We start from the raw sequence: 11,184 nt of genomic DNA, 5'->3' as shown, positions 1-11,184 counted from the left end.
AAGTATCCGCACCGTCATATAAACATCCTAATCTAACCTAATGTAATCAAGATTAATCAGAATCAAGATAGCGGTTCGTTTGATCCGTCACGCTTTCTAAACTCTGTTTCCTTTCTTCTTTCGACATCCGATAAAGCTGTCTTCTTTTTAAATGCAGAAAGTGCGACGAAATGTAGTTCAACAAACAGAATTTTAATTACACCCTTACAATGAAAGAAGCGTGTATCTTTCTTTCCTGGAGTGGAGGAGGAAGGAGAAAAGAAACCGCGATTGTACAAGCGTAGAAAGTACAGTTGAAATAGATCTTTCATAGAGCGAGATGTAAAATGTTATATATAAGCTCGATTATGTTTTAAAACATTTTTCCAAAATATACGGAGAGGCGAATTTTACGTCAATACGGCAAGGAAAGTGAGGATAACGCGAATCTGTCAAGCTGTCAGATGACGTCATCAAGTGTGTATATAGGATACTGATCTCGAGAACTCTAAGATCAAGCGGGATAACGAACAGATGGTGAGGTCTATTCGAATGTCAAGGAAAAGCGTACGAACGACATGTCCTTCCTTCGTGGCTCCGCCAACTACGTCTGGTGCACCACCAGCGTCCTTGGCAAGGGTGCAACCGGCGCCGTGTTCCAGGGTGTCAACAAGAACAACGGGGAACCGGTCGCCGTCAAGACCTTCAACCAGCTCAGTCATATGCGGCCGCACGACGTGCAGGTGAGGGAGTTCGAGGTCCTCAAGAAGGTCAAACACGAGAACATCGTCAAACTCTTGGCGATCGAGGAGGAGCAGGATGGCAGGGGTAAGGTGATCGTCATGGAGCTCTGCACCGGGGGTAGTCTCTTCAATATCCTGGACGATCCCGAGAATACGTACGGCCTCGCCGAGAGCGAGTTTATGCTGGTACTGGAACACCTGTCAGCTGGCATGAAGCATCTGCGCGACAATAATCTGGTTCACCGAGACCTGAAGCCAGGTGAGAGAGAGAGAGAGAGAAAGAGAGGAGTCTAAAGGACCCACTAAATGTATAAGATTTTGGCTTTGGATTCTGTGGAATTGATTGTTTTTTTCATGTTATAGCTTATGTCCTGCTGAACAAAAGATGTAATGGCTTCAAAGCTAAATAATGGACAGTTAACACAATTACTGAGCTACAGCCAGTCAAACAACTCGCAAAATCTGAATTTTCATAAGATTATAAGCTACAACATATGAAAAAACCAGCTGATCTTACCAAGATTCAATTTTATATGATTAGTACAGTTTTTGAACCTATATAAAATTCTAGATGAAATTGAATCTTGGTAAAATCAGCTGATAGGCTCAAAGCTAAATAATAAATGGTTACTGATTTACAGTCAGTCAAACAGGAAAAATTAGGACTTTGCGAGTTGTTAAGCTACAACACATGAAAAAAACAGCTAATTCTATCAAAATCCTATATATTTGGTGCGGGGTTCTTTTATGTGTAAAAGTGTATTCTGAATTTCTATTCCTTCTTTAGGTAACATAATGAAGTTCATCGCTGATGACGGTAGTACGATATACAAGCTCACCGATTTCGGTGCCGCTCGAGAATTGCAGGAAGATCAGCAGTTTGTTTCTCTGTACGGCACCGAGGAGTACCTGCATCCAGATATGTACGAACGCGCAGTCCTGCGGAAACCTGTAGGTAAAACCTTCGGCGCGACCGTCGACCTATGGTCTATAGGAGTGACCCTCTACCACGTCGCAACCGGAAACCTGCCGTTCAGGCCGTTCGGCGGACGCAGGAACAAGGAGACCATGTTCTACATCACGACGAAGAAGGCGTCGGGCGTGATATCCGGATTGCAAACTTCGGAGAATGGGCCGATCGAGTGGAGCAGGGAATTGCCGCCGGCCTGTCAGTTGAGCGCGGGTCTGAAGAGAATAGTGACTCCGCTGCTGGCCGGCTTGCTCGAAGTGGATCAGCAGAGGATCTGGAGCTTCGATCGATTTTTCAGCGAAGTCACGGACACGCTGTGCCGAAAACCCGTTCACATATTCAACGTTCACCGTGCCAGCCTAATCAAGGTCTTCTTACATCCGGAGGAGAAGCTGATCGCTCTGCAGATACACATTCAGGATCAGACCGAGATCATGCCTCACGCGCAGATCCTTCTTCTCGGGGAGACCCCGCTCACGAATCTCGTCGAGGAGTCTACGCCGGGCAAGGGGTATCCCAACACCAGCAACGACAAGCCGTTGATGCTCTTCTCCCGAGAGAACAACAACGTCGTGCTGCCGATCGAGACCGAGCTCCCCAAGTTCCCCGTCTTCGCGAGTCTCGTTTCAGTGGAGAACGATGCGAGCCAGGCCAAGGTTGCATGCTCCGTGGGCCACGTCTGCAAACGTAGAATCGACAAATTGGCATTGTGCAGTAAACTGTCGCGAGACGCCATAGAGGCGTTCACTGGACTCTTGTCCACCGAACTCACCCGAGTACTGGAAAAGTGTCATCATTCCAAGGAATTTACGAAAGCGGTGGAGGATATCATATTGGCGATCGAGAGGAGCGAGTCTTTTGCCAGACATGTCTTTCGAAAATTCGCAGGTGGAGGTCAAACTGCGGTGGAGGTGAAAAATTGGCGGAAAGAGTTGGATGCCAAGTGCAAAGAGCTCTCCACCGAACTGACTCCAGCGATAGTGCAGCTTCATCAGAGGTAAATTCGAATGACGATGTAAAATATATTTGTTGCAGCCAAGAAATTTGATTCTGTCATTCCTGTTTATTAATATTTACCTTTTTATTCCGATATTTCAATGATTCATGGATTGAACCAAGTTTAACGAAGAGCACAATGACAGAGAAATATAATTAGCGTAAATATTTTTGCAGATATGTGAAGGAGGGCAGTTTACGCGGAGAATGGGACAATAGTACTCGCGGTTTGTGGTGTCCTTGGACGACGAAAGCGAGCCAGAGGGCAGCGACATTAGTCGATCGCTTGAGAGATGGATGGCAACACTTGCTGAGGGACAGGGCCACTCGCAGTCTCACCTACAACGACGAACAGTTTCACGTTCTTGAACGCATAAAGGTATACAAGTTTACATTGAGCCTCATTCATTATATGCAGTATTGAATGACAAAGGAGATGAGAGAAATCGCGTGAATAATTTCTTGCAATTTGTCGTTCCGATTGAAACTAAGGTAATCTTCCTCGGTCACAAACAGGTCACGGAAACGGGACGTCGATTGAAAGCGCTTCTCGAGACGGAATGTGCACCGGCTATGACGCAGCGATCAGAGTGCGTCGCCGATTGGTACAAAATGGCACAGACGGTGTTCCTGCAAACTCAGATATTAGACAAGGACATAGACGCTTACGAGCACGCGTTGGAATCGTTTTCCTATCGTTTGTCGCAGGAAAGTAAAGAGCGCAACGAGAATCTTTTGCTATCGTTGGACAGGCTGCCCGGAAAATTGAAAACAATCGAGAAAACGAACGCGCCGGCACAAGAGAGTACCAAGAAGTGGCGCAATATCTGTGATACGCAAGAACAAATTGCGATGCTTCTTTATGAAAATGGTCTGCTCATAGATCAGCTTGACAATTTGTCGGTGATTGATAGAGTGGAAGATATAGGCGATTCGCAATATGAACTTTAATATGTGTAATTTTGTCATTTCTCTATCAATCATCCGACAATATATTTATGAGATGAAGACTGAAAATTATAGAGTAGATTACAGTGTATATATTGACAGAATCTGAAATATATGTATAGTAGGGATTAAACGCTGTATAGATTTGTCAAAGTAAATGAAGACGAGATTCGCATTTTATTATTCCTTCGAACAAATAAATTATTTTACTTTAAGATCAACGTACGATCATTTATTTTCAACGATTGCAATTTAATAAATAGTATTGTCTTTATAACAAAGCCAAACATAGGCGAGTATGTAATAGTTTTACGTCATCATGTGTAGTACAAAATTTGACTTATTAAACTTATTATCAATTTTAAATTTAGTTATTTTTAATGTATCTGTTTATACGCTGTGTATGTACGAATATTCACATTTCTATGTGACTAGTATTCCTCTCGACTAAAGAATTCAGTCTTTGTTTGCGCTTTTGCTCCTTGTGCTGCTCTTGAACTGTATGGAAATGTTTCAATAGTTTACTGAAATCAAACGGACAATAAGCATCCGTTTTCTTCTGCGACTTTTCACTTTTATTAGCTATCGGTTTCGTAGCTGGGGGTATCGCCGCTAAACGACGTTGTAAAGTAGCATAAGCTTCGCTCTGCGGTAGAATCATGAGCAAACCGTACAACGCATATATCAAGGCATCATTCTTCTCCCATTCCAATAGTTGCAGCCTCAGATCTTAAACGAGAAAAAAATATATATAATAAATATACACATTTTATAACATAATAATACATATTTTATAATAATATGTATATTAATATAATATAATATAATAAATTTTATAATATAATAAATAAATATAATAACATATTTTATAATAACATCACACACTTACAAGTGAATATCGGTGATTCTATTAGCTGCACTAATTTGTCTATTTCTGTCAGAAACTCCACTGTAACTTCTATATTTTCGCTGATACATAAAAATGTTGTGTTAAGGTTTTAAAGAGAGACATGATAAAATGATGAAAAAATTGATCGAATGAAAGAGAATAAAGGATACAAAGATCGAATGATATTGCAAGCATGTCGGTAATGTTGAGACAGAAGACACAGAGCCACCGTCGCCACTGGATTGTGACACCAGGACACGTACAGACATTCAAATAATGCACAACTATCCTAAAAATATTAATATTCCAAAAAATCGTATTCAGTTTCATAAATCATCAATTATATAAAAAAGAAGACATTAAATCGCGATATAAAATCGAAAATTCATGTTCAACGATTCAATAAAATCTTGTAAGGAAGTTGAATAGCAAAATGAGAAACTTACCGGAGAATCTAAATGCTTAAGTTTGTTGCGCAAATCGAATAATTCGGAACTGGTTAACAGGATAACATTCAAAGTTTGTATCATCGTACAAGCAAAGCTTAAATTTTGTTCTTCCAATAGAATCTTCGCCAGTGTTTTGTATATATCTTCCGCGCTCAAAAGAACGCACAGCTCTCTTATAATGAAGGCGCCCCGTTCTTCCAATAAATGTCTGTCGTTCGAAAAGAGCCTCAATAGATTGACTATAAATTTGGTGAAATACTTGTTCTGCATTTTTGCGGCGAGATCGTAGTACGTCACCGCCTCCGGAGACTTCGAACTGATAATCTCGGCCATTACCACCAAAGTTTGTTGCACTACCTCGTCCGAAGTGTCGCTTAGGGATTTCATTAATATAGGAAACAAGTCCTCGATATGATTAAACATTTGATGCGGAATGTTTATGAACAGATGATGTATCCATTTTAAAACCGCGACCTTCGTTTGAACTGACAGGTACAATAAATGCTTTGTAAGTACTTCTACGACACTGGGGAGATCTAAGCTTTCAGCCAAAGAATAATTTTGTGTCGTATCTGAAAACAAAGCAGAAAAAATTTTCTATTATCATCGTATACAACATGGACCATTTAATCCTTTCTCTTGCAAATTCTGAAGCAATTTTAGAATATGCTATTTAGTCTATTGTAATTAAATTACATGATTAAACTTGCAATTTACCGTTTTTCTCTTTCGTAGAATGTACATTATCCTCCTCCTTCTTACTAATCTCTGTCTTTTCCATAATTATCAACTTCATTAAATTCGCATTTACTTTCATCGCTGTTTCTTTAGTACTCTTCCGTGTATCACCATCGTAGGCCAAGCATGGCAAAACCGCGACGAGAATCCCGGACATGTATGGGAGCATGAGAGGACCGGACAGATGCACGAACTCCTTTATCCACGTGATGGCGGTCAATTGAAGTAGCTCATCGTTACTCTGAGCGTGCGTAATCAGTATATTTATCATGGCTGGAAAATCCATTCGCGAAGGATTGGCTTTTATACTACGTAAGAATTCACCGAGAACCGTATCCGTGACTTTCTTGATCTCTGGCGTCGGATCCTCCAATATTTTGAACAATCCGTCAAGTATCTCGGGCAGGAAGATAATGAAGTCCATATTAGGCACTGCATCCAGCACAGATATCCACGATATCACAAATTGCCTGCCGAATGGATTCTTCGTATAGATACGTTCGCGCAACAGAGGCATGAACCCTACCAAATCGAAGAGGCCACTCTCCGTCACGATATCCTACAAAGACAATGCAAGATGTAGAAGTTTCTTTGCGCTCTCAATGATGACAAATAACATCCCAAGTAGCAAATTGACGTCATTAAATGTCAAAATGACGTACCTGGGATGAATCGGTTACCTTCATCAGTCTATCGAGTAGCTCGGTAGCGTTTTTTATACTCTGCTCGGAGTCGCAGGCCAGTTTGCTGAGAGCGGCGAAGATGTCGGTGAACTGGGGCAGCACCGCGCCTCTCGCCACTTTGACCACGTTGTACAGGCTCTCGCAGGCGTAGTACCTGACCCTCAGGTCGGCGTCGGAGAAGCACGCCAGGATCGGGTGGATCAGATCCTCTATGTACTGACCCGTATCCTTCCCGAGACCAACCGCGATCGCCGCGAGACCGATCAGGCCGCCCTTGCGCGTGTGAGAGTTCTGCGAGGTGGCGAAGTCCTGGCCGAGCACCTTTAGCAACCTCTTGATCTGCACGGTGTTGTTGTGAGCGGCGAACTCCTTCACCATCCTGAGGGGATGATCGGAACGAAGGGGTTGTCGAGTTCAACATTATTTAATCGTGCGCTATATATTATTTATCTTAATAACCTCGATAACCTTACTTCTCTATCTCGACAGCTGCTGGCTTCCGCTTCTCGTACAGCTTGTCATTGAGGGAACGGACACATGCCGCGCTCAGAGGCGCGTAATCCCTCTCGGACAGCATCCTCGATGAAGTTTCTTCCGATATTTATTCTCGGACTTCGTTGACAATTTGCAAAAAATTTCGAAACATGTCGAAATGTCAAACTCGAACGCGTGTGCGCGATTGCGTTCGGAAATGTGTCATTAGATGATGTTTAATCGACCAATCAGAACAAAGACGCAAAGATTTATCTGATTGGTCAATCAGACTTTACTTCGACGAGCGAGTTTTTGAACGCACTCGCAGGAGGCGAATTCGAAAGGGGGCTCAATAAATATATAAATTATAAATATAATAACATATATGTAATCACATATGTCTATTATTATTAATATATATTATTAAATATATATATAATATTAATATATTTTATCAAATATATAATTGTAAATTAAAATTATTGTATATTAATATATTATTATTGTAAATATATATTGTCAAATATATTATTATTTGGACCAAATATATGAAACTAGCTTTTATGAATTATCAAAAAGATCTCGTATTAAAGTTTATGTATATATTTTTGGCAACACTTTAATCTCAAAAGCCATTTATCTTTTATATATACATTTTTCATTTCATTTCATGAATTGTTTTTACAAGCTTTGTAAAAGTCCACATGTCCATCCTTAAACAGATTGTCGATATCGACAATATTAAGATATTCCTCGAGTTTAGAACTCGTGCTATAATGTGTCGATGCTTTTTTACCAGTAATCTGTTCCGGAATAGGTATGGTAGGCTTGAATGTTACACCGGCAGGATCATATTCCGTGTAAAGCTCTTCCGGTGTTCTAAAATTAATAAAATAATCAAACACTATGGAAGAAATGCAAAAATCTAACTTAATTAACTTCTTTATAATTAGTTTGCGATAAAGTCATGTATGAATTTCCACATATATGGATTGTTAGGCAAGATTGGTACTCACAATTTCGCAATTTCGATAGCCAAACTACCTTCACCACTCGCAGGCACCGCATGTGCTATGTTTCTAGCAAGCTGCCGTACAACACTGTGATAGTGACGCTGTAATAACATGTCATCATATAGTATGTGTCAATTTTGTTCAGTAAACATAAAAAAAAAGTATTGTATCAAAGGTGCATATACCTGTAGAGCAACAAGTTCGTACAATGCAGTACAATGCGCGTTGCAATGATCAGGTTCTTCGATTTCAATCTGGTAATGACCATCACCGATGCAGTCAGTGTCCAGTAAAATGTGTGCCGCTTTGCCAAATTGCATAACTTGCTTTATGATACCGAGAATCCCCAACGTTGCATTATGTTGTGACTGCAAAGCCAGGACGCTTATTTTTTTTACAAACGCTATCAGACGTGTCTGCGAAATCCTTTTTCGCTGATGAACGAGAATCTGTATCAACGTCTTCAATACAATCTCAAGTTCCGCGTGCGTCCTCCCGCAATGGATTTTTAATATATTTTTATACAAATGCACATAAAACCTATGCAAAAAATACACATACAGGGAATTATAATTTTTTCTTATCAAGTAACACTAGCTTATAGAAACATACAAAGTAGAAGCATTGAGTTATATACAAACCTGTATGGGTCAATATTTAGCGCTGCACCCTGGCCAGATAATATTGTAAATATACATTGAACACAGTGTAACTGTTGTCTCAAATCTAAGTGACCTTCTTCTATTAATTTATCTATAACACTTACTAAGTCCTGATAGAAGTCTATATTGATACAATGCGCAAATCTGAAATGTACAGATAAAATATAAAGATGGGAATAAAAGATACAAATAACTGATAATAGATTAAAAATCTTACTTGGCTAGTCCTTCTAGACATACAGATAGTACTTTGCTATTGGGAGCTTGTTTTAGAACTCTAAAGTATATAGTAAATATTACACTTGTAATTTCAGTGAGAACTTTTGATTTTGTTTGTTTATTTTCTTCAGCCTTTGTCTCGAGTAATTCTTTTTCTACTTCTTCCAGTTTTTTACTTTTCTTTCTTTCCCGTCTACTTAACGCGAGAATTCTTTGCTTATGAGACATGAGCTTTTTTTGCTTCGTTTCCTCTTCTTTTTCCTTGTCCAGATCAACATCTTTTATGCGAAGAGATAATAACACTCTTATGACTTCAGGATGCACAGAATGTTTTCTTGATTTGATGTATTGATTTAATTTCCGAACTATCTGAAAGTTTATTAGCATAATAATTCCTTAATGTTCAGATTAGGATTTCAAAATATAAAATATGCAATTATATATATAATTATTTCTATTACTATAATATACTTACTGTGAGAGATAATTGACCACGTTTGTCCTCTTTGAATATTTGACAAATGCATTGTGCCACTTTCTCCCTTATATTACTCTGTTTGTTATCCAAGAAAGGAAGAATAAAAGTAGCTATGTTAACGGAGAAATTAAAGTATGGATGGGCGATGAGAATCTCGCACATGCAAGATATAGCTATTTCGCCCAATTGAGTTTCTCGTTCGTTCACTGATCGCATGTCTCCTTTCTTTTTTCTTAAAATCTTAGATATCTTTTCGAGTCTCTTTAAATAGTTTTTGTAACTGTTCAACAATGTAGCTTCATAGTTTTGCAGTGCAAGAGTTTCTTTTTTCACTAAAATCACAAATAAAATTCATTAGAAATTATTAAATGACATATATATTACGCGATGTTATCTTCTTACGATTCTGTTATATAAATGTTATATATGTAAACACATACGTTTCACTCCTTCCTGAGAAATCTGCAGGAGACTGTAAGACGGTAGCAAATCTTTAAAGACTTCTAGAAGGGACACCATTGCCAGTTTTCTAACAGTGATGTAAACTTCTGAAGCTCTTTCATCCATCATGTCTAACAGTATCTTAAAATTTCCAGATTTGAGTTGAGGATTTTCTAAAATACCGCTTGAAAGTATGCCTATCTTGAAACGTTTGGATCTCAATAATTCTTCGCGACATGCCAAAAGTTCAATAGTAGACACTGGTTTATCAGTTTCTGGCAAGTTATTCTGCAAATTTAAAAGAAAGATATATTTTATGTTTAAGATTTCTAAAATCTATATTTTTTTGGAATAATTCTTTTTTAGTTCTTACATATGTATTCTTATCTATGTCCATTTCTATGTCACTATTTTCCTGCTGATTATTTTCTTCGTTTTCTTCTTGGTTATTATCATCTGTGATTTCATCTTCTTCCTCATTTGTAATTTCATCTTCTTCAATGACACGTTTTTCCAAACGACCATTCTGCGTTTTTATGGGAAGCATCATGCGAACCGACTTACTGGATGTTCCTTCCATGATTTTAGAAACATTATTTTCATACAATTCCTCTAATGGATGCTCATCTTTTGTTTTTCTTCTTTTTCTTTTACTTTGGTCTTCTTTGTCTGATCTACAAAACTCGGAATAATTAATAATATGTTCTACAAAAAGATACTCCTCTTGAAAATAAATTTTCTTTAAATATATAATCATACTCAGTTAAGCGAATTTGTTTTAGTAAGTTGTAGGATTTGTTAGATATAGCTTTTTCTAAGAATTTTAAATCATCTTTTTCAACCATATCCATCAAATCCTCTCCATTATCACTTTCTTCTTCCTGTACTGTTTCTGGACGTGGAGGTGCCAATTTCTGAGGTTGCTTCTTTGGTGGTTTATTCCGCCGAGTCTTAAGTTTCCCTTGTTTTGAGAGCTTCGTTTTTATCTGATTGTTCCTTTTAATTTTACTAATTTTTGATTTTTTTAGTTTCTGAAAAATAAATAATCACATATGTAGATACTAAAACTTAAAATTTTTTATTAAATTTAGGTAAAAACAGAATCACAAATCAATTCACTAAAAGTTAAAAATAGATAAGAATGAAAAATATATAGTTTCAAGCTTGAAGAATTAAAAGTTGACTAAATAATTACTAATAATGATAATTTTCCTACAAATTAATTACAAAGTTGTTATATACTTGTCAATTTTCGAGAGGTTAGTAATAAATATATTCCTTAAATTAAAACATATTGAAAAATTAGAAATTCTTACCCCCATATTTGTAACGAAATGGAATTTTTTTTCTCAATTAAATTAGGTTTAAATTTATGCGAACAATTTTCCGATATAACAAAAAGGAATTGCAATTCTCAAACTCTGTGATATAAACGCGCTCACGTGTCAACCATGTGTGCATAGTGTTTTTTTCATCTAGGGTGAGAGAGACGCAATCCTGAC

The 11,184-nt window shown here is 38.1% G+C and overlaps 3 protein-coding genes across 3 annotated transcripts; 1 reads left to right on the top strand and 2 right to left on the bottom strand.

Moving 5' to 3' along the window:
- Positions 1-34: 34 nt before the first annotated feature.
- Positions 35-4,002, top strand: Ikkepsilon (I-kappaB kinase epsilon). Its single transcript, XM_083034247.1, has 4 exons — positions 35-981; positions 1,510-2,689; positions 2,866-3,067; positions 3,205-4,002. Exons 1-4 carry the CDS (start codon positions 558-560, stop codon positions 3,637-3,639), a joined length of 2,241 nt encoding a protein of 746 aa, XP_082890373.1. The 5' UTR covers positions 35-557; the 3' UTR covers positions 3,640-4,002.
- A 49-nt stretch (positions 4,003-4,051) lies between these two features.
- Positions 4,052-7,090, bottom strand: LOC145934050 (protein VAC14 homolog). The gene is made up of 7 exons (XM_083034248.1): positions 6,869-7,090; positions 6,393-6,774; positions 5,692-6,271; positions 4,972-5,546; positions 4,696-4,814; positions 4,526-4,605; positions 4,052-4,365 (listed from the first exon to the last, which is right to left on the bottom strand). The coding sequence occupies exons 1-7, from the start codon at positions 6,970-6,972 to the stop codon at positions 4,052-4,054; spliced, it is 2,154 nt and encodes a 717-aa protein (XP_082890374.1). The 5' UTR covers positions 6,973-7,090.
- Positions 7,091-7,461: 371 nt separating this feature from the next.
- Noc3 (Nucleolar complex protein 3) lies at positions 7,462-11,167 on the bottom strand. The gene is made up of 10 exons (XM_083034730.1): positions 10,999-11,167; positions 10,442-10,713; positions 10,056-10,356; positions 9,682-9,970; positions 9,239-9,573; positions 8,762-9,132; positions 8,524-8,688; positions 8,068-8,422; positions 7,886-7,983; positions 7,462-7,748 (listed from the first exon to the last, which is right to left on the bottom strand). The coding sequence occupies exons 1-10, from the start codon at positions 11,002-11,004 to the stop codon at positions 7,538-7,540; spliced, it is 2,403 nt and encodes an 800-aa protein (XP_082890856.1). The 5' UTR covers positions 11,005-11,167; the 3' UTR covers positions 7,462-7,537.
- Between the last annotated feature and the right edge of the window lie 17 nt (positions 11,168-11,184).

The sequence above is a fragment of the Prenolepis imparis genome, unplaced genomic scaffold, assembly GCF_030444845.1.
Source record: "Prenolepis imparis isolate NDT839.2.m4 unplaced genomic scaffold, iyPreImpa1.0 SCAF_3, whole genome shotgun sequence".
Classification (NCBI taxonomy): domain Eukaryota; kingdom Metazoa; phylum Arthropoda; class Insecta; order Hymenoptera; family Formicidae; genus Prenolepis; species Prenolepis imparis.
The sequence above is the reverse complement of the archived record's forward strand: the minus strand, read 5'-3'. Positions and strand labels throughout refer to the sequence as shown.

Coding starts and splice junctions, on each gene's coding strand:
- Ikkepsilon (XM_083034247.1), top strand. CDS start 558: ATGTCCTTCCTTCGTGGCTCCGCCAACTACGTCTGGTGCACCACCAGC. Junction 982..1,509: donor TCACCGAGACCTGAAGCCAG/GTGAGAGAGAGA, acceptor TTCCTTCTTTAG/GTAACATAATGAAGTTCATC. Junction 2,690..2,865: donor ATAGTGCAGCTTCATCAGAG/GTAAATTCGAAT, acceptor ATATTTTTGCAG/ATATGTGAAGGAGGGCAGTT.
- LOC145934050 (XM_083034248.1), bottom strand. CDS start 6,972: ATGCTGTCCGAGAGGGATTACGCGCCTCTGAGCGCGGCATGTGTCCGT. Junction 6,775..6,868: donor GCAGCTGTCGAGATAGAGAA/GTAAGGTTATCG, acceptor TCATCCCCTCAG/GATGGTGAAGGAGTTCGCCG. Junction 4,606..4,695: donor TGCAATATCATTCGATCTTT/GTATCCTTTATT, acceptor TTTATGTATCAG/CGAAAATATAGAAGTTACAG.
- Noc3 (XM_083034730.1), bottom strand. Junction 10,357..10,441: donor AAACAAATTCGCTTAACTGA/GTATGATTATAT, acceptor CGAGTTTTGTAG/ATCAGACAAAGAAGACCAAA. Junction 7,984..8,067: donor ACGAACTTGTTGCTCTACAG/GTATATGCACCT, acceptor ATGTTATTACAG/CGTCACTATCACAGTGTTGT.